Source organism: Eptesicus fuscus, chromosome 16 (genome assembly GCF_027574615.1).
Source record: "Eptesicus fuscus isolate TK198812 chromosome 16, DD_ASM_mEF_20220401, whole genome shotgun sequence".
Taxonomy (NCBI): domain Eukaryota; kingdom Metazoa; phylum Chordata; class Mammalia; order Chiroptera; family Vespertilionidae; genus Eptesicus; species Eptesicus fuscus.
The window spans coordinates 63316384-63338933 of NC_072488.1; the positions used below are offsets into that span (position 1 = coordinate 63316384).

The 22550-nt window shown below is 45.7% G+C and overlaps 1 protein-coding gene across 4 annotated transcripts; it reads right to left on the minus strand.

Annotated features, from left to right (window-relative positions):
* Positions 1–412: 412 nt before the first annotated feature.
* C16H2orf49 (chromosome 16 C2orf49 homolog) lies at positions 413–18800 on the minus strand. 4 transcript variants are annotated; one of them, XR_008558467.1, is made up of 6 exons: positions 18681–18800; positions 17026–17192; positions 13242–13617; positions 10939–11013; positions 3314–3942; positions 413–1429 (listed from the first exon to the last, which is right to left on the minus strand). XR_008558467.1 is itself a non-coding variant. In XM_054727957.1 (6 exons), the coding sequence occupies exons 1-5, from the start codon at positions 18777–18779 to the stop codon at positions 10957–10959; spliced, it is 573 nt and encodes a 190-aa protein (XP_054583932.1). In that variant the 5' UTR covers positions 18780–18800; the 3' UTR covers positions 2462–3942; positions 10939–10956. The 4 variants fall into 4 exon arrangements, 3 of the variants coding, with proteins under 3 accessions (XP_054583932.1, XP_054583931.1, XP_008151635.2); XM_054727957.1 differs by lacking the exon at positions 413–1429 and having other exon boundaries at positions 2462–3942; positions 13242–13364; positions 13491–13617; XM_054727956.1 differs by lacking the exon at positions 413–1429 and having other exon boundaries at positions 2462–3942.
* Between the last annotated feature and the right edge of the window lie 3750 nt (positions 18801–22550).

Here is a 22550-nt window from a genome sequence, read left to right on the forward strand (position 1 = left end):
CGCCAGAGTTACAGTGAGCTGGAGGCTCCGCTCACAAAAGGAATAAACCCGCCCTTGTTAGTTGTTTTGCCATCTTCTTTATAATGTTAACATGAAAACATTCAGACCTGTAAAGAATTTTGTGAGTTTATTGGAGCCAAACTGTCGACATATGCCAGGAAGCAGAACCTCAATGCATTGAGATAATGCTCCAGAGAATGGAGGGTTACATCTGTATTTATACATTGCCATCAAAGGAGGGACATAGGTGGGCTACATGAAATTCATTGGTGATAGACTCGAGAGGCGGGAGAAAGCAAAGCAGTGAAACCCCTGGGATTGGATAAAAAGTAAAATGATAGACTCATACTTAGGTGGGTGCAGGAACAATTAACAGGATAACAGTGAAGGAATCTGTGGTATCTGTCCTGGCACCCAGCCACATTTGGTTGTGCCCCAAGATCCAGAAAAAGAGAAATTACAAGTTACCCAGACATTTCAAGGGCATGTTGTTATAGACGCAAAAAAACAGAGATAGGCTCAGTTAAGGTAAAGGTTGACCTTGTGAGTGAAGATACCGGCCTAGGATGTAACTGCCCACCATAACTGCTTTTAGTTAAAGTTTAATTTCAGACCATCCTTTGTGGTTCCTTTAGGTCTCTGAGTCTGCAAGACCGCCATGCAGGCCTCCCCTGAGCTTGTCAGGTCAGCATGTGGCCCCTTTCGTCCACAATAATATAAAAGTAAAAGCATTCTTGCAAATGTGCTTTTGAAAATAAAAATAGCAGTATTCCAAAAAAACAAAAGTAAAAGCTTTCCAAATTTCAGTATGGAACATCTTACTTGTTCCTGGTTAAAAACACAGCTGCACAAAACATCTCCAACCTTAAATTACCCAACTTGTCAAAAACACAGATCTTAGTGGCAAGCAACTACCAGGGAGCTAGTAGCTTTATGAGACTAGTAGCAAAAAGCAAAATGGCAGACTAGCCAGTTTACCAGAAAACTCGGGGAAGACGCGCCCTCAGGAGATCCCACTTGCCGCCGGGGGTCCAGGAGACGGCATGGACGGGGCTGCCCCCACTGAGGAGCAGTCGGAGGACGTGCAGCAGACGTGAGAGCATTCGCCAAGCCACACACGGCAGCAAAGCTCTTCGAAGCCTTGTCTGCTCAGAGGGCTAAGCAGAAGCTCTGACCTGGCTGAGCATTACTATGAACATGTTCGAAAGCCTAAAGGAAACCATGCTTAGAGAATGAAAGGAACATTTATGATAACCATTACTCATCAGAGTGAGAACACCAATAAGCGGTGAACCTTTTTAAAAAGAGCCAAATGCAAATTCTGGAGTCTGAAAGTGCAATAACCAACATGAGAAACCACTAGAGAAGCTTGAGCTGGGAGGAGAGCAAATCGGGGAACACGAAGACAGATCAATAAAGATCATGAAATCTGAAAAACAGGGAAAAAAGAAAACAATGAATAGAGCCTCAGAGAAATGCGAACCACCATTAAGTGCACCAACATATGCAAAATGGGGATACCGGGAGAGGAGGGGTAAAGGGACAGAAAAAATGTTTTAAGACTTGATGACCGGCCCTGGGCTGGTGTGGCTCAGTGGATAGAGCGTCGGCCTGCGGACTGAAGGGTCCCAGGTTCGATTCCGGTCAAGGGCACACGCCTGGGTTGTGTGCTCCATCCCCCAGTAGGGGGCGTGCAGGAGGCAGCCGATCAATGATTCTCTCTCACCATTGATATTTCTCTCTCTCCCTCTCCCTTCCTCTCTGAAATCAATAAAAATATATTTTAAAAAAAGAATGGCTGAAAACTTCCCAAATTTGATGAAAAACATTAATCTAAAAATTATCCAGGAAGCCTGACAAACTCACAGTATGAAAAATGCAAAGAGATCCGTACCCAGACATATCATAGTGAAAATGTTGAAATGTTGAAAGCCAAAGATAAAGGGAAGAATCCTGAAAGTACTGAACTGCGATCGGAGCCGCCACACGCACTCGGGGGTCTGCAGAGCCCGCATGGGCCTCCACCCCAGCTGGGAATCACGACACTGAACAATACTTCCGACTGGCTCTAAAATAATGGCGTTCTCTGATAAACCACTTTGTGAACAAGACTTTTTATTAAAAAGAAATAAAACATACATAAAAGTGCATAAAACAAACGCTAGCAGGTAAAACTCAACGATGAAGACAGAAGTCAGAATAGTGGTTAATTCTGCTGGGGAAAGGGCAGGAGAGAACTTCAGGAATGCTGAGAAGGTTCTGTGTTTCGATTGGCAACTGGCTCTGGCTAAGTCCTGCACACTGCCCTGCGTTCTCTTAGAAAGGTGTATGGGGATACAGCCATGCCCACTCAGCCACACACGGCCTGTCCATAGGCCTAAAATGTGTACTGTTTGGCTCTTTATGGGAAGTTTGCTCTCTGTCTTGATCTGGGCAGTGGCCTCTCTCTCTCTCTCTCTCTCACACACACACACACACACACACACACACACGTAAATTCACTGAGCTGTAGATTTTAAACTTTACAATGTTATGACATCTCAGAAAAAGGTATGTTATACTTTTTTAGCTTCCTATACTGACAGTTAATATAAAGCAAATGTGCTTGATGTGCATCAGATCGCTCTAATACCGGAAAGCTCTGGGGTCAGTCTCTCCCACCTGATGTTTCGGCGGCACCTGGCACTGGTGCGCGTTTCCTCGTGTGCCTGGGTAAGCCGCCCTGTGCGGGCACCGCGCCCAGCACCATCCGCAGGCGTTTCCTCGTGCCCAGCGCCGTCTTCTTGCAGACAGAGCTCCGCGGCCTCGGCTGGACCTACTTCCCAGGAAGCCTCCCGGGTGTAGCTCTGGCTGCAAACCTGCAGGAGCCTGCTTGCTCCTTCCTTCCTTCCTATCTCCCTGCTCTTTCTTCTTTCGCCTTCCTCCCTCCCTCAGCAGGCAGGCTGACTTCTAGTTCACCTTTATCACGTGGGACAGGTGCTCTTTGGAGTCCTGGCCACCAGGTTTCCTATCCAGTGGGGTGCGGGGCCGTCTTCTCACCTTAACACATTGGTGATAGCGCGTCAAACAAATGGCCTACTCTGCTGGGTTCTCGTGGTCTCTACATCTTTGCGACAACTCTTTGGGGCTTTGGATTTTTTTCAACAGGGGGATGTGTTCTACTGAGATGTGTTAAAAGAGCAGAGGAAGGGTATCCACGGCAGGGAACACTTCCGGGAAAGGGTGACTGACAGTATCCACGAGGATCCCACACTAACAGTGGACGCCCCCACCCCGAGAGTCCTGAACCTTGACACAGAGTAGACACACTTACAGGAGGCACGCCACGAATGCTGACAGCAAGGAGGCCCAGGCGCAGGAGCCCCCTCTTCTGCAGAGACCCCAGGCTGAGGCACAAGGTACATAGAGCTAGAAATGAGCAAAAAGCCTTATAACGCTCCCTGTACATTTAAATGCTCATTCTGACATGAAGGCTGCCTGGCCTTAGAGGGCAGCCTGAGGGCTCAGGGTGAGTATGAGGTGGAAATACAGAGAACTAAGATCCAGGAGAGACCCCGGATCAGAGTGAAAATGGGAGCCCAGAAGGAGCGATGCTCACTCAAGGCCACGCAAGGCCAGCACCCGGGCAGGCTCCTGACGCCAGCCCCGTCCTTCCTGGGGGAAACTGCCGGCCGCACACCTGCTGCGGTGACGTCTGTTGTCTGTTATGTCCCTCTTCTCTCCGCTCGCTAGCGGGCCGTCATGTGACAGCAGGGCCATTGCCCTTTACTCCAGGGGTGGGGTGGCCGTGGAGGGGCCTAGGAAGGGGCCTATCTCTGGTTTAAGGAAAGGGCAGGGGTCCAGGTTTGGCCGCTGCTGTCACCAGCTAGCGGCAGCCTTCAGAAGTCACTCCCTCCGGCACGCCTCCTCTTCCATCATCAGAGTGCTGCGTCCCACTGCTCCCTGTCGGAAACAACGAGAAAAAGCCGTAACTGGACTAAGTTTGCGGAGGGCATTATTTCTAAATAAAACACAATTTGTTTTCTTATACGTGGAGATGACTGTGGGGGATGCGATCTCTGAATATGGGTTTTTCTGAAACACTGAGAAGGAAATGTCCGGGCATCACACGTGCCAAATGCACATCAACTGAGAAACGGACCTCTCAGCACGCCAAAGGAATGAGAGAGAACAGAGAGGCCTGCCACAGAAATCAGAGCGGGGGACTCCGTCCAGACACCCCTCAGCAGCTGTCCCACCAGAAGCACATGAACAAAATCCCTCCCAGGTTCGGAAGCAGCTTCTAAGAGAAAATCCAGTTTTTGGTTGGTTTCCTTAGGCTTCAAGGAATTAAAAACATGACTAGTAAACCATTTGGTACACAGAACATTTTGACTTTAACTCTTAAATGTTCTTCAGATTTTCTCTCAAACTATTTGAATGTTTAGACTGAATCAACGGGGATTAGTAAGAGGGTAAAGCCCCTTGGGGCAGAGACATGTCTTATTCCAGCGCCTTATGTAGAGTGTGAAAACACAGCAGGTCCCTACTGCATGAATGACATGTTTGTCCAGGGCGTTCACGTCAGTTTGAGCATCGTCCCCAGTCAGGGCACATACAAGAATCAACCAATGAATGCATAAATAAGTGGAACGACAAATCGGTGTCTCTCTCTCTCTAATCAATCAATCAATCAATCAATCAAATAGAGAAAAGTTAACTTGACATCCTCTTGTTCATTAAAATATAAAACTCCCATTATATTTTTAAGCGACATGACTTAAAGTACCACTGGAAATGAGTGGAGTCTGAAGGGCTAGAGGCAGAGGAATCACTGCGCTCTATCTAGTTGGTGGTGGTGTCCCCACATGGGCACAGGTGAACAGCGGCCACTGCTGCACCTGGGTACCGGAAGCGAACAGGTAGGTACGGACAGTGGGTGGTGGGAGCCTGGCTTCTCACTTTCAGGGCGGGCACTCAGACACAAGCACAGGAGGTCTACAGTGGTCCACACAGCATGAGCTCACGGTTAGCTTACTGTAGAGATGCTTACATATAGAAACATGCACAGACGTGTGCATATGCCAGGGCCAGCATGAACACATAGGTATTTCCTTGCTCTGTCAGTTGAGGCCCAGAAGCAATGACACCCCGGTATCAAAGTGCACCCTAGTGCCCAGATCTTGCTTTCTAATACCATCATCCTTCAATGAAAGGAACCAGGACTCCTTGGAGAAATGGCCACGTCTGGGCCTGGAACAGGAAATACACAAGAGGAACCTGGAGTCCTTTGTACCACCAGAAAGGAAGGAAGTGCTCCAGAGAAACCACGAGGATGACCCAAGTCAGAGGGACACAGCGGCCAACTGAAACCGATCTCAGTGAGTGGCCAAAGCTAGAGCAATCTGAGCAAAACCAACAAGAAAGCATTACGTTCTTACCCAAAGTGTAAGCAGCTGAGCCCACACTCACATAAGTATTAAATTTTAAAAGGGGGGAGAACAGACAATTCTGCAGAGAATTCCACACGGGTCATGTGGACGCTTGGCCAGCTAGGTGAAGCGTAACTCCACACTCCTCCCATGAAACCCTTCCCGAGCACAGCACGAAAGGAGGAAAGAAAGTAACCCCATATAACCTGACAGTGCCGGAGCCAGGTGGCCAAGGGTCCCCTCGAAAGTGTTAAAAGTCGTTAGAGAATACACCCTAATATAATGTGATGGAAGGGCTCTTTCCTCCGATCTTCCTGAAACCCGTAACGCGTCTAATCGTGCAAAAAGCCTGAGGCAAGTCCAACTGAGGGGCGTTCTTCAAAACAACTAACCAACATGCTCCCCATTGCCGAGTCTGAGAAACTGTGACAGCCCAGCTGAGTCGAAGGAAGGAGTTATTATGAAAACAAAGGTAAGGTGGTATCCTGGGACAGGAAATGGACATTTGGTAAAAACTAAGAAAATCTGAATCAAGTTATGGACTTTAGCTAACAATGTACCGATATTGACTAGTCTCAAGGAAGGCACCAGACTACCTCGTCTCAGTGGCAGGAAGCTGTCGGGAGAGGGAAACTCTCCATACCGCCACAGCCACATTTCTATACACCGAAAACTCTACAAGGTTTAGGTTTTGAAAGTTTATTTCAAAAAAAGTATGTAGCAGGGCAGAACAGACCTAACAGAAGGCTTAGCTAGATATCGTGTCTCATATTTATAAAACTATCTTTAAATGTAACTGGTATTTTAGTCTTCTAAGGTTTAATTATTAGTCAAAGAAATGTAAATATTTTGGTTCAAACCATTTACCCAAAGACTAAAAAACAAGGCACCTGGTTAATTTTATTAGAGATTAAAAAACATTTCATGCTATTGTACACTTAACCAACCAGTCTTGTTTCTGTCTTTTGATTCAACTTGGCAAAGTCTGAATACCGCTAACTAACAGCTTCCAATTTCTCTCAGAATCACATACGAGGTCCTTTATGGCCTAAGATCCACCTTACTCTGGCTTCTGTCTACCTTCTCTGACTTCATTTTATACTACCCACCCCACCAGCCTTTTTGATCTAAAAACCTATGAAGACTCAGGGTGTTCACTTCACCATGGAGACCGATGTCTGTTATCTAGTGCTGGGTAGCAAACCATCCCTAGCACTTAGCGGCTTCGCACCGCCCGTTCTATTCCCGTGATTCTGCGAGTCGGCTACCTGGGCTGTCTGCCCTGGGACCTCAGGCAGTCAGTCACCTGGCAGGTGGATGGGGAGTGGGTGGCTGTCAGCGGGGTGTATTTTTCTAACTTCTTCCCATCACGGCTGCAGCAGGGGTCCAGGAGTGACAGTAGAAGCATTTACTTGATCACAACCTACCATTTATAGGATGTTTTTCCCAAAAGCTTCCCATAGCTGTCACCCCTTAAAATACCAGCGTTTCAAAGAGGCTTTCCTAACCACTAGATTTAAAGTTTCTCACCCTAAGCCTGATTTTTTTCTCTCATTAGAATTACCCATCATTCCTGTTCACTTGCCTGTCTTTTCTTTAGGAGAACTTAGTTCACATCTTTATTTCTTCTGCCACAACAGGGAAGACAACCAACTTTATAACAACTGGCAGGGCAAGGCACTTCAGTTAGTACTAAGAGCACATTAATTGAAATCTAAATGGAAATAAGATTTTTTTGGTCGCTTCTGTCCAGACAAAAAAAATCAAGGATCTAATTTTTAAGTTCAAGGCAGGTGACCGGAAGCTCTTCCTAGTTAATTTAGAGCTTCGTTATCAACATTAAGACACCAGTTTAGAAATTAACTTTCTTAAGACCACCCAAACACAAATAAGCCCTCAACGAATCTCTGCTTTGTCCCAGTTAAACAAACTTACTAGGGCCCAGCGGGCATGGCTCAGTGGTTGAGCGTCGGCCTATGAACCAGGAGGTCATGGCTTGATCCCTGGTGGGGGCGGGAGGCTGCAGGGGGCAGCCAATTTTGATTCTCATCATTGATGTTTCTATCTCTCCCTCTCCCTTCTTCTCTGAAACCAATTAAAAAAAAAATTTATATATATATATTTATATATATATATAAATATATATATATATATTTTTTTTTTTTTTTAAGAAAGCTTACAAGGGATGAGGTTTGGGAACTTGTCTCCTTCCCCCAAGCACAGTGGTGGTCAGTGTCAGCCTCTGTCGCACCGGGGAGTCCTGAATGCCAGGCCGCTCCAGCCACGCTCCTTGTACAGCAGCGCCCCGAGATGGGGGCACTATCGGAATCATGCTGGAGCTCAATCAGTCCAGAAACAGACTTTTTACTATAAAACTGACACCTTTCAATAGCACTTACTCAAATAAAAAGAGATCAAGTCATTAACAGAGTATTTTTTCATTTTATTTTTTTACGAACGACAGGTCTACTCAATAATTTTATTCAGTTTATTTAAATAAGGATAAGGCTACTTAAAAGACTTTTTACATACAAAAAAAATGTACATTACAAGGTTAAACTTTCTGTACTGAATTACAAAACCTGCACGAGCATTTAATAAAAGAGCATACTTAAAAACATTTGAAGTCCCACAGTAGAGAACAGAGGAGGCTCTGACATACATGTATTTAAGCTACTGGCAGTTTTACTTAATGTAAGTTTTAAAAAGGTCATTGCTATTGAATGAGTCTCTAGATCAGTTTAGAATTGTCTCTGAAAACTTAAGCAACCAAAATATTACTTCAAAAAAATAATTACAATTCTGAGGACCTTGAATATAGCAAAAACACCAGGCCTCACGGCAGAAGCTGAACCAGCTTCCCACAGGGCCTGGCTGCTGAGCATGTGAAAAACCGCAGCCGACAGCCCGGAGGCCGCGTGCCTGGCGCTCTCGGAGCGCTCGCAGCAGCCCGGCCTCACAGCACAAGGACGGGCCGGTCCAGCTCCACCGCAGTGAGTGAGCAGGGCCACGCCGTGTGACCAAGCCTGAAGCTTAGGCTCTACAGAAAGGAGGAAGGAGATGAAGGCCAAGAACGTGAAAATGTGGGAAAGGAGGACACGAGCAAGGAAAACGGGGAACCAAGAGGGGGAGGAAGAAAAGAGCAAGACCACCTGGCAAGGGCAGGCAGTGGTCAAGTGCCGGTAACTCCACCTCAGAGGCCACTCTGACACAAATGCCATTCGCTTTCCTACCCCGACAAGAAGAAAAACTGGCTTTACTGGACTAGAGAATCGAGAGCAACAATAGTAACCCGTGTTAGGGAGTACAGAGGATTCCAAAGTTGTCAGCCATTCAAGTCCTTCTCAGCTTCAAAGCTCACCAAAGCAACACTTCAAAACGTCAGCCTCCCAACACCTCTGCCGATTCCTGTCCGTCCCTGGCAGGCTCCGCGGGCAGGCTCCGCGGGCTGCTCCCGCACATGGGGACGCGGAGGGCCAGCTGCGTCTGCACCCGGAGGCACAGCATCCAGGATGTTGGTGTATGGGACACACAGTACCCAGCTTAGCTCCTCCACATTTCAAACTCAAAGTAGGTCAAGAACATGCTGCTATATGAGCGCAGACTCTGAAGGTTCATAATATAAACTTCAATTTGAAGCAACAATGTTACACAGTTCAGCTGTTAATACCAACCTACTTTGTAAGTTAAATATACAAATTAAAAATTAATTTTTTGAGTAACTAAAAATAAGTTTCTACTGACTTAAAACTGTCAAATGGCTAATTCTCTCTTAACTAAGAGAGAAATGCAGATGAAAGCAGAAGGAACAACTCAATAAATATAATGTCATTCTACCCTAAAATCTGCACTTTTCAAAATGTCCCTTAACATAGTTATACATCAGCTCTGCAGACAACTGCGTATTTAATAATTTACCATAACATTAACAATTTATGCAACACTCAGTATGTATCCACTTTGTCTTATGTGAACCGATGCAGTCTGGAGAAGACAGGACTGAAACTACAGGGTTAAAGTTTCAGTACAGTGTTCACCTGCACGGTGGAATTACTTCTTCCTAAGGCTAGTCAATAGCTGAATTAAAATGCTTGTTTTAACAAATAGGAAGAGGAATGAAACTGTTCTAAAAAGTACTGAGACAAACCCCAATTTGAAGATCAATCGTACAAGGCAGAAAGGATCAAGTGTTCTCGCACTTGGCTAGAAACACACGGCAGAAAAGTGAACACTGGAACTCACGAATGTGAGGAATAACCTATTTGCTCACGGACTCAATTAGCAGCTGGAACAAGACCACCTACACCACCTCAGAGAGATGCCTGCGGGACAGCCCTGTGGCCAGCGCCCCATGCCGCACCAGCAGGGACCCGGCCAACTGGCCCCCTCCGTGCCGTCACTGGGTCCTGACTTCCGACCTCAGTCCCTCCTGTGCTGGCCCATCGGGGTCACAGCGAGTTTCCCCCTTCACCACCATACTATACTCCCGGACTCTCCTAAATTCTACAATTCTGCCTCCTCTTCCTGTTCACTAAACTTCCTACCAACAGGCACACCTCTAACACGATTACGTCACCTGGAGATTCCTACAGTCTGCCTCATTAAGCTCCTGGAGGGAGAGCCCTGAGCGGAGTGAGATCAGGCTGCTCCTGAAAAGAGGAAGGACAGCTGCGCCACAAGAACAACCTGAAGGGTGGGCCTGGGGCAACCCTGACCGGTCCACTCAGGAGAAACCTATTCTGCTATGGCTTCAAGGGAAGGAGCAATAGCAAGCACTTAGGGAACAGCAATTGTATCTGTACAGTCTGAGTAGTTTATGGGCAGCGCTGCAAAGATGTTTTCTCGGTGAACTTCAAGGATGAACGGGCGGTATTTACTAAAATACTGGGATGAACTGTTTCATTCTTTTGCTTGGGAAAAGAAAAATTGTGAACTTCTAAAATATGTGAGTTTTTAAAAAAAATCTCAAAGTTCTCTAAAGACTGAAACAGATTAATGAGAATAATTCCTAAAATTCATCAGATGCTTTATGGTACACCAGACTTGTAGCTTCCTGATTTGACTAGGGTCAACATAAACGACTTATAGTAAGCCATTCATTTAAAAAGAAATTCCTTCCGCCCTGGCTAGCGTGGCTCAGCCGGATGGGCGTCGGCCCGTGCAAAGAAAGGTTGCTGGTTCAATTCCAGGTCAGGGCATATGCCCCAGCTGCGGGCTTGATCCCCAGTAGGGGGCGTGCAGAGGAGGCAGCCGATTGACGTTTCTCTCTTACATGGATTTTTTTCTCTCTCCTCTCTCTCTCAAATCAATAAAAACATATTTTTTTTAAAAAAGAGAAATTCTTACCTAATCAGGGAATAAAAGGCAATTTTTTTTCTTTCAAATGGAGGGAGGAAGGCAGGGAGGGAGGGAAAGACTTTATTTTTTGAACCTAATTTTAAACCTTTAGAAAATTTTCAAAATAATCAAGCTCTCTGTAAATACTGTCAATATATGTGAACTGTTTGAAAACTACAGTTATATTTACATTTTTGGAAACTTTCCTTCATGGCCATGTAACGTGTTGTATCTTCCTCTTTGCTTCTGGGGGTTTCAGGTTATCCTAAAATAACATAAACAGAAATCAGTTTATACTTACAAAAATGTCAGAGAACAACTGAAATGACTATTTTTAAACCGCCAAGGTTTACTACCAACATACAAACGGTAGATCCCCGCTGCCATCTAGTGGGAGAGATCTTAGACCAGGAAAAAGAGCAAGCCTCCTTGGCTCCCACGTGTCTAGCTGTGGTTCTCAAACGTGGGCACCTTAGAATCACCCAGAAGCACGTGTGGACCTGGGCCTTATCCCAGGACCCATCACATGAGATGAGGCTCTGACCGCGGACTTTCTGAAGCTCCTTTAGGTGGCCCTAGGGTGTACTCGGGGTTGAGACCACCTACTGCTCCTGGGCTGCTTCCCCCTGCAGAGCCCATGTCCTCCCTCAGTCTCACAACCCAAGATCTTAACAGGAGAACGGATTTAAAAAAAAAAAAAAACCACACCTCTGAGCCTAGCGGGTAGCTCAGGTGGGTGGAGCATCGACCCACACACCAAAGGGTGGCAGGTTCGATTCCTGGTCAGGGCACATACCTAGGTTGTGGGTTCGATTCCCAATCGGGGCACGTATGGGAGGCGACTCCTCAATGTTTCTCTCTCCCTCTGTCTCTAAAATTAACAGAAAATGTATCTTTGGGTGAGGATTAAAAATAATTAAAACCACACCTCTGAAAGAGTAAAAATTTTGAGAAAATGTCTTCTCAAAAAAAAAAAAAAATCCTTGAAGCTCACTCCTTATTGTAGTATTGGAGGGTGGACTCCTCTTCCCATTCCTCTCTCCCCCTCGCCTACAAAGGTGACCGAGGTAAGTGTGGAGGCAACATGTGTCGTAAGTGCGTGTTCTGGGGCTAGGCGTGAATTCTAACTGCAGTCCGGCTGCCTATCAACTCTGAAACCCTGGACAAGTTTATTTAAATTATCCAACCTCCTCATCTGTGAAATGGAAATAACCACTGTGCCTACATCACAGGATTACTAAAAGGATTCAAGGAACTACTGTAAGAATTTAGGGCTGGTCGGATACACAGTAGCTTTCTTTTTCTAGGGTCTACTATTTTAGATTGAACTACTCTGAGTTTTGATCCCTTTGACACACAATTTGAAGATAATAAAGTCCAAGTATATACTACACAAACGTGCTACAAACTGAATGTCTGTGTCCCCCAGTGTGGTATTTGGAGGTGGGGCCTCTGGGGTAATGGGTATGGATGGGATTGACGCTTTGATAAAAGAGGCCCCAGAAGGTGCCTGTCCCTTCTGCCACGTGAGGTCCCAGACAAGCAACTTGTGAACCAGGAAGTGGGCTCTCACAGACACTGATCTGCCAGGGCTTTGATTCTGGACTCCCAGCCTCCAGACTGTGAGAAATAACTGCTTGTCGCTTGAGCCATCAGTCAATGGTGCTTTTTGATATAGCAGTCTGAGATAAACAAAGGTTATAAAACTGCTGGATATTTACATAATCTCATAAATCGAGCTCTAAATAAACTGTGTAACTGTATCAAATTTGCCAGCATCTAAAATGCTTAAGTACAGCAGAACACAACATAGCAGATTCCTCCAAGCGCCCTCTACCCTCCAAGGACAGGGAATTTAAGGGGCAGGGGAGGCGAGTGGCAAATCCTAGACTCTAGCGTGGCTTAAGCTACGTGCAAAACTAAGACCAAGCTCTCCAACGCTACTGAAAAGTGACCTGCACCAATTACTTAACATGCTGAGCCTTGCTAACAAGAGTGTTTCTTTCTGCCCTAGCCGGTTTGGCTCAGTGGATAGAGCGTCGGCATGAGGACTGTCGAGTCACGCACGGGTTCGATTCTGGTCAAGGACACATGCCTGGGTTGCAGGCTTGATCCCCCATGAGGGGTGTGCAGGAGGCAGCCAATCAATGATTCTCTCTCATCACTGATGTTTCTATCTCTCTCCCTCTCCCTTCCTCTCTAAAATCAATAAAAAAAAATATATTTTTTAAAAAGAGTCTTTCTTTTAGTTGCAAGATACTTAAAGGATCTAAATGAGAAAAATCTAGGGTGTCTAAGAGACTCTCTCTTTACACATTTTAAGCAGGAAAAAAAACTGAGTGTACTTTTAAAAAGCATCAGTTTATCATCATGGATTTATGAGAAATGAGATGTAAACATCGGACAGATCACGTGAGGGCTAACGACCAGCTTGCAGCAGTGACTACTCAGAGACCCCGTTCCCTTCTCACGAGCGTGAAACTGCCCACTCACCGCGGCCTCGGCTTCTTCTTTCGGAGCAGCTCGCTTTAGCTTCACTGGAGTCGTTCCCACGGGGGACAAAGGCGGCAGCTTCGCAGGCCCCAAAGGACTTTTCCCATGCGCTAAGTCATGGTTCTGTTTAGTGTCAGTATTATTGTGTTCCATTTTATTGTTCATAGGCAAATTGGAAGACAAAATTAGGGGTGACACACTTGAAGAGGAATTTGATAATTTTCGAAAGGCATTACTGGTAAAGCTTGCCTGAGGGGGAGGCTTGAGTCGATCATTATCCCCATTCTCTGTCTTTCTCACTTTTATGCTTGTACTTGTTGAACTTCCATCAAACACAATGAGAGGTCTTTTCTTTGACACATCTACACTGCTGCTCCTGAAATCAGAGACACATTCATGAAAGATGCCATCTGGAATGGCAAAGCAGGTACTAGGATGTAAATTTAAAACAAACAATGACCCAAAATAATTTACTGATAAGACGAATCTATTGTAAGTAGGGCCAGTGGAAAAGAAATTTTCTTTTACTCTCTAAATGAAATAACAATTTTCGGGTGCTTTAAAGTTTAAATATTCGTTGACATGAAATTTAAAGAGAGCGTTATTGTACACACAAGAGTGTTATTTTTAAAACATCAATTGACCAACTAACCCTAGAAGGTAAAACAGAATTTCCTAGTAACTAAAAATTCTTTTAATTTTTAAAAATCACCATCTTATTGATAGGGTTATCCTGACCATCTATACTAATAAAAGGGTAGTATGCTAATTAGACTGGGAGACCTTCCAGACGTTCTTTTGGACAAAGCCATGATGGCGGGGCCGAGGTAGAGGCGGTTAGGGGCCAAGATGGGAGGGCAGTTGTGGGTGATCAGGCCAGGATGGGACGCAGTTGTGGATGATCAAGCCGATGGGGGGGGCCATTTGGGGTGATCAGGCCAGGGGGGGAGGGCAGTTAGGGGTGAGCAGGCTGGCAGGGGGGGGCAGTTGGGGGTGATCAGGCTGGCAGGGGGGGTGGGCAGCAGGCCGGCAGGCAGAGTGGTTAGGGGCAATCAGGCAGGAAGGCAGATGAGTAGTTAGGAGCCAGCAGTCCCAGATTGTGAGAGGGATGTCCGACTGCTGGTTTAGGCCCGATCGGGCCTAAACCAGCAGTAAGACATCCCTCGACGGGTCCCAGATTGGAGAGGGTGCAGGCCGGGCTGAGGGACACTCCCCCTTACCCGTGCATAAATTTTGTGCACCGGGCCACTAGTGTATTACTATTTAGAAAGGATAATAAACTACAAAACTATACCAAGACGACCATAGCGACAATCTATATACAATATGGAACATTATGCTCCATTCATTAAGGTTGCTTAAGCCAAGGCATTTTCTAAAATAATTGGAACTGGAACATTTGTTTGATTTTAATTTAATTTAATTTAAAAATTCAGCAAGTCTTCATATTTAGCTTCTGAAAATCTAATTTCCACTCTTAATCGTAAAGATAATAAAAGTATTTCATTTGTTCATTATTCTTTATACCTCAAACAACAGATTTATGATAAAAATATTTTAATTAAACAAACTTAGCAGGAAGAACTCTCCAGCCTTGCTACTCAAAGTGTGGTCCAGGGACCAGTAGCACCTGTGGTATCTTGGGAGCTTGTAAAAAATTCAGAATCTGCCTTTTAACCAGATCCCAGTTGATTAGCCAAATTCACCACTGACAACCATTCGGCAGAAGAAGAAAAATAAACCCATTGTAATCCACTGCCACTGCAGGAGGGAAAGAGAAGGACTGCGAGCAGCTGCGTCAGCTGTGAGAGTTCAACCTCAGAGGCAAGGGGCGCCTTCAGGTCCGAGAAGCACCGCAGTCAAGACCTGGTCCAGCTCGGTGGGACCAGGCACGTCACAGCCCTTCTCCAGAGCTCAGTTCCTCCAGAGATGAAACAGCAGGCGACTCAATAATGCTTGGTGATCTTAGATCCTTCCAGCTTTAGTGCTGACACAGGAGTCAAACTGTGATTTTTAAAAATAGAGCCAAAGATCCTTTCCAAAGTGACTCTGAGGGCCTAAAAGAAGCTGTCACATGAAGTCAAGTATGTCAGGATTGAAAGCTTTGCCTAGGACAGTGATGGGCAACCTTTTGAGCTTGGTATGTCAAACTTCGCCAAAAAACTGAGCATAACTCGGGTAGTGTGTCACTTTGAGGAAAAAACATTATTTCGTGATATTTATAGTTTAAATAACATAAATGTTTCATCCTCGGCATGCGGCCGCCTCAGCGGCCACGTGTCATCAGAAATGGCACTGACACGCGTGTCAGAGGTTCGCCATCACTGGCCTAGGACAATGTGCCTGAATGTGCAGATAAAGAAGAAAATACTTCCCAAGTAAGAGTCAAAGGAAGTAAATTAAAGATATGCACAGCATAATCCAGATTTATGAAAGTTGACACTAATACACAGCCTGTACCAACACGCAACCATCGAACTAAAATGATGCCCAATCTGAACTGAATGTGTTCCTGATCAAAAGTGGGACTGTACGCTCATTTACTTCCCAAAAGACTCTGAGCACGCATGCCCATCAACTATTCTACTCCTTGGGGAATAACCTCCCTACTGGTCATGAGTTTTTCTTCATTCTTCAGAACCAGAGAGTAAAACCAGGAATCAGAATTAGCATCCTGCCCTCACTCCATCGCTACTGCACTGCCCATGACAGTACCTTACAAACAGAAGGCTCTCAAAGAAGATTCAGTAATCAATAACACCCACTTGCCATGTAAGTGACATAGGAAAAGAAACAACTAGCTCACTTAGGGATCTCTGGGTACCTTGTCCTCATTAACTAACCAACTATACTGATTAATCACATGTACCTTTAAATGGGAAATTCATTTGCTTGTGGTTCTATAAACAATTTTCTGGAATTTAAAAATGTGAAACAGTGTCCCTGAAGCTGTATGAGTCTCTCCATTTCCGTATTATTCAAACACCTTAGGGTCTTGATTCTATTTTTTCTCACAATTCAGCACATGTTGTTGGCTCTGGCTCTGCCTCTAAAATACATCCAGACCCAACCACCTCTTATCAAGTCCAGTGCCACCTCAGCCAGTCACCACCAGCTGTTGTCTGGATCACTGCTGTCTGCTAAGTGGTTTCGCTGTCCCTCCCCCACCTTCAGTCATTTCTCAGTATGGCAGCCAGCATGACCCTGTTAAAACGCACTTCAGATGGTGTCACGACTCTGCTCGAAACCCTCCATTGCCTTCTCCTCTCAATAGTCCAGACACAGTTCTCACAATGACTTGCAAAGCTTTCTGTGATCTGACAAGCTCCACTCACCCCCAGTCAACCTCGCCCCCTCGCTCCCTCTGAATCTCTCCACCCAGCCTGGTGGTCTGTTGTTCGTGGGCACACTCCTGACCCCAATTACTATCTTCTGCTTGGAATGCTAGCTTGCTCACTACTCGCTAGGTCACTCTACTGAAATGGCATTTCTCAATGAGGTTGTTCCTGGCCACATTAATTAAAACTGTAAATCCTCTCACTGTTGTTTCTTCTGTCATGATGTAACATACAATATATCTTACTCAATTTTTTATTATGTTTCTTCATATTAAAATATGAGCAAGAAATGTTGTCAGTTTTATTCATGGTATATGTACAGTGCCTGGTGCTCAATAAATAGTTGAGTATATGAAATCTTTGTGACCTAAATTTACCTAGGGAGAAAAAAAAAAGGCAAAATTGTTTAGTCCTATAAGATGAAAACCAGAAGCATTGAAAAGTACCTTTTGGTCTCGTTTTTCAGTTCATGTTGCTCTCTTTTCTTTTCCATTATTTTCCCCCATCTATTCTTTGGCAAATCTCTCTGAGGCAATGGTATTGCATGCTGGACATACAGATCAGTAAGATTGTCTTTGTTTATTCTTACATCATTTTCAACAGCTATGTTCTTCTGTGGAAAAGGAAACAAAAATAATTTCAAAACAACATCCTTCTTTTAACAACTAACCAACTACCTACCTAACAGGGCAGAACATTACTGCTTAAATAACAAACTATAAAACCATTGTTACAATTAGACACATGCTTAAGGGTCCTTTATAACGCTGAAAAAAAAAAACAGTATTATAAATAGTTCAAGCTCTGTAAATATTTGGTTCAGCCTCATCTTAAAGGCAATGGGCACATGTCCTCAGTGTGACCAGCACTGCTGTCCACAAGTGTGCAGCCAACACACCAGGCAGTAAGAGCATTTCCACTGACATCATCCTAATTTATGAAGAGAACAACGAAGGAAAATGAGAAAGGAAATGTGATCATGGGCTCACCTACAATTCTGAAAGGCTTGGAAACACTTGTGTTTAATAGAACTGACTAAACAAATCCAATCTATGGCCTCTGTGAAACTTTTCCCAATCCTTTTTTCCCTTAAAAACTTAAAAGCACAATTTTACTCCTTTTCTGTCTTATACTAGATGGGCCTTTATTATCAATTTTCACCCTGTACTCACTCAGAGACATGTGGAAACCCTGCGGGTCCTCTTAGACAGCATTCCCGCAGAATGCACTGGCAGGTTAGGCTGGGAAGCACTGCGTAGGGGCAGAGGTGCTCCAACTGTGGTCCCTGAACTAGAAGCAAGAACTTGCTAAAAAATGCAGATTTTCAGGCCACGCCTCAGAACTACTGACTCTGACACAAAGGGGACGAATCCCGCAAAATATGTGTTTTATTAACAAGTCCTGTGGTGACTCTGATGTGCCTGAGAAACACAGGCAAAAGGTAACTGACATCACTAAAATAATCGACTTAGCATAGGGCTTGATGAGATTAGGCAAAGATACAGTGCTGCAGGTTCAAAAAACACAAGAAAAACAAAGTATTATACATAAAACCCCAAGGAAACGTTCAATAATTCTCTACCACTTTACACAAAATATCACTTTTTGTCTTCTTTTTCGTCTACTATCAGCGGCCACATTAGCTGAAAAAGAGCAAACGCTGCACTGAGAGCCCAGAACCCCGAATTCTCCTCCTGGCTGCATCCTTCCCGCCGTCACCGACGGTGTGCCCCGAAATAAGGCAGTGCACCTCCGTGTCCTCATCTGTAACCGAGGCGGGGGTGCGGAGAACGGGCCATTTCTCCGCCGCTTCCCAGTCCGACCACGTCCCCATTTCCGTTCCCCCCGACCCTCGCCCTGGCCCCTCTTCCTTGCTCACGTACAGGCCGCGAGGGTCGCCTAGGACTCCTCTTTGCGAGCCATTAAGAACCCAAAAAGGTAAGTCCGAACCCCCAGGAATTCCTGATGTGCTAGGACGTATCCTCTCGGGTGGGGGCGCGGGGAGACCAGGGCGGCCGGCGTGGAGGGTCGCACAGACGGCGGGAGTCTTCCCGCCAGAGCATCCCCGCGGCCCCCCGCCCCCGCGGCCCCCGGAGCCGACCTGCTCGAGCGTGAGCAGCAGGAACTCCCGGGACAGCAACTCCGGGTGCAGCAGCAGCTCCGAGTCCGGGCAGCGGCGCCCGCCCACGTCCCCCGCCATCACCGTCGCCCGGACCCGGCCGGCTACCCACAAGGCCTCGCGAAGGAAGCGTCCCGGAAGTGACGTTGGGCAGGGCCGAGCGTGTCATCCCTGGGGCGCCGCGCGTGCGCTCCTGGCGCGGGGCGGGGCCAGCCGGGTGGGGAACGGCGGTGTCTGCTGCGACTGGAGGAGAGGGCGGGGAGCGGAGGTCACCTCCGCCTCGGGTGACGCGCGTCTCACACTGTCCACACGTTCTTTAGTTGGTTTCCTAACCGCTTTACTCTTTGCTGCGAGACCCGGGACTTTAGTGCCGGGCGTAGCACAGAGTAGGTGAAAAGTGAGCATGGTGGATGGCGCGCGGGCAGGCCAAACGAAGTGCTTGGAGAAAAATGGAATGGGTTCAGGGGCAGGGAGGGGCTGCGCAGCAGCGCCCAGGGCACACGGGGTGGTCGGTGGCAGCACCCAGGCGCTGGAGTTTCATCCTTAGGTGCAGTCACCGCGGGAAACTATCAGTGGGGCTGGGGGTGGCCTGGAAGGCCGGCGTGCGGTCTGGTGCCCGCAGGACAGTGTCAAGAAAGCTTTTTCCTGGTCTTTGTCTCCTGTGGCGGGAAGCTTACAAATGGCCCTTAAGGATCAAAGTGCCCTACGGTCCTAACATTTCCCCCCTCTTTCTATTTGTTAATAATTATTAATGGAATGGGGCAAAGGTCTCTTCGGTACGTGGGCCTAAGGAACAAGGCCCTCTGGTGCTGTTGACAAGGGCATCTGAATAAACAGTTACTCCACACATCAGAAACCAACCAGTTAACATTATTGTATTTAAAATTGTTTTTCTTGAGATATTAATGTTTAGTGCATGTAACTTTATTATATTTAAAATCGTTTTTCTTGAAATTTTTTTTAAAACAACCAGTTGGCAGCTTAGTATGTCCATTACTATAAGGGAGGGTGAAATTATAATAGTTCATATTGTAGTTGTTAGATACTGAAAGACAGTAACTAGGTCACCTGGGAAAAGTCAGATGTTCACCACAGGGAGCTACTGCAGCAACCTTTAGAGAAAACATCCTGCATCTTGTTAACGTAAAAACATTCAAACCTGTAAAGAATTTTTGTGAGTTTATTTGAGCCAAACTGTCGACAATTGCCGGGAACTGGAATCTCAACAGATTGGCATGATGCTCCAGAGAAGGGCGGTTTTTCATCTATTTTTACACATTGCAATCAAAGGAGGGGACGTAGGTGGGTTACATGAAATCCATTGGTGATAGATTAGAGAGGCTGGAGAAAGCAAAGGGGTGGGGGGGACCTCTGGGATTGGATAAAGAGTAAAATGATAGACACATATTTCTTTTACTTAGGTGGGTGCAGGATAGTTAACAGCAATTAACAGGGTAACAACAACAATGAAGGAAATTGTGGTCTCTGTCCTGGTGCCCAGGCACATTTGGTTATGCCCTGAAGGGTCCAGGAAACAAGAAGTTACAAGTTACCCTGACATTTCACAAGGATGTTATCTTAGATGCAAAAAGACAGAGGCTCAGTTAAGGTAAAGATTGACCTTTATGAGGGAAGATACTGGTCCTGGACATGACTACCCATTATAAACTGTAGTTAAAGTTTCAATTTTAGACCATCCTTTGTGGTTACTTTAGGTCTTTGAATTTGCAAAACCGCCATGCAGGCCTTCCCCGAGCTTGTCAGGTCAGCATGTGGCCTTGTTTTATCGTCCACAGTCCTTTTCCCGGACAGTGGGTTCCAACACATAAGGGTCCCCATATGGGACTTTCTTCCCAAAATGAATAGAATGAGTATAATTCTGTATATTAGCAATAGGTGTCCCAACTCCTACCAGGCAAGATGGGAAGGTCTGTTCTCCATAGGTTCCTCCTTGAGGTGTTTCTTGGGTTCAGTCACCCATTCTTCCCCTTCTGGCACCCTCTTCACTCTGGTGTGACGGATCCAGGGATCCAGAGCGTTTGGAGTGGTGAGAAGCACGGCCCCGGGTCCCGGCCATGTAGATTGTCTTGTGATCTGGTTTTCCATGTTTTGAGTAGAATTCTGTCTCCTGCTAAGAAGAGATGTAGAAAAAAGAAGAAAAAATCCGTAGCACATGCCAAATCATGACCCAAGGCTGAGGACACAATGTGGAGTGACTTGGGAGGTCAAAGCTGGTCCTGAGGCAGCCATAGTGTCACTTGCCTGGTTTTGCTGCTTTTCTTGGCTTGGAACTGAAATACAACTGAGGCCTAGAGAGGAAAAGGTTTTTCGGGGCTTTAAAAGAGCCGGGGTGCAAACCACATGACCAGCGATATGCTAGGGGAGGATAGGTTACCCTGGGGGCGAGGTTCTTGTTTCCCCAGTTTTGCCCCTTGCTGGGCATCCGGCATCCAGGGCTTTTTGCCTTAGTGAGTTGCCATACCTAGCCCATCGTCCTTGCTCTGGGGGTCTAACAGTAGGCACTCAAGTGTTTGTTCCCTGAAATAATTCTCCAATTAACCTGCTCACGTATAAAAATAACTGCGAGCGCTGGTGACAATATCCAAATATTAGTTAGATATTGGCTGTGAGCCAGGTACTGCATTTATATAGATTGCTGGTTCCTCGGAACAGCCTTCTGAGGTGCATAGTACTGGAATGCTTATTTTTTTTCAAATGCGAAATCAGGCATGGGGTAATTTGCTCAAGATCAGAAAAGGAGGAAATAGCAAGACTAACATTCAAGTACATTTTGTCTGCACTTGTAACTAAAGTAAAGTAACAGTTTTAGTTTAAACGGAATCTAGTAGAGTTATGATCTAATCTCTAGTAGTTAATTTATTGAAAAATCTTTCCTACTTCTCTTTCATCTTTTGTGGAGGGGATATACAACCCAAAATGGTTTGCACATTTAAAACGTAAACTTGCAGACAGTCCTCAAAGCTTGTGGTTTGCATCCTCTATGATGTATTGTTTTATTGGAAGTGGTTACAGTGTCTAAAAAGATCTGAGGGTGCCAAAAGATAAACCTTGAAAGGGAATTGGAAAATAAGTGAGATGCTAAATCAAAAGTCAAGATAAAGTTGAGAGGTGTTTTGCAATTTTTCATAATCCTTTATGTATATGATGCTTTATCTAGAAATTGAATTTCAGAGCAGGGCAGAGTTAAAAGTTACTCGGGTCAGTTCTTCCCTTTCAGTCCTGAGGAAGTGGACCTGAAGGAGATGAAATGACGTGCCAAATTGAACAGAGTTTGAGAACTGAGCTGACGCAGGTTGTGGGAGACCGTGAGAGGCAATCAGGTAAACAATCCAATAACCTTGTTTTCCCCGCTTTGCTGGGGCCTTTGCTTCCAAGAGTTGCAATAGGTTCTCAATAACAGGAAACAAGGATAGGGAAATTGACGGGGAAAACAAGGTTATTGGATTGTTTACCTGATTGCCTCTCACGGTCTCCCACAGCAGGTGTCTGGGTGTCCTTATTGGGAGCTATGTGTATTAACTTCATGGTATGAGCATCCTGGCATGCCATGTCCAAAATCTGATTTGATTGTCATGATAATAGTTAAATTAGTGTGACTGGTATTATCCCCATTTCCTCCTCCAAAAGGCACATACATTGTGTTAGTGGCAAAAGCAACTGCCTTGGAGGGAGCCTTGGAGACCAGACCTCAGTTCAGATTTTGTTCTGCTGCACCAAGACCGTGGGTGAATCACTCAAGTCTCTGAGCCTGTCTTATCAGAAAAATGCTCTGCTAACACCTTCCATGAAGAATATCTAAGGAGCAGAGATAACATAACACAACTGGGCCCT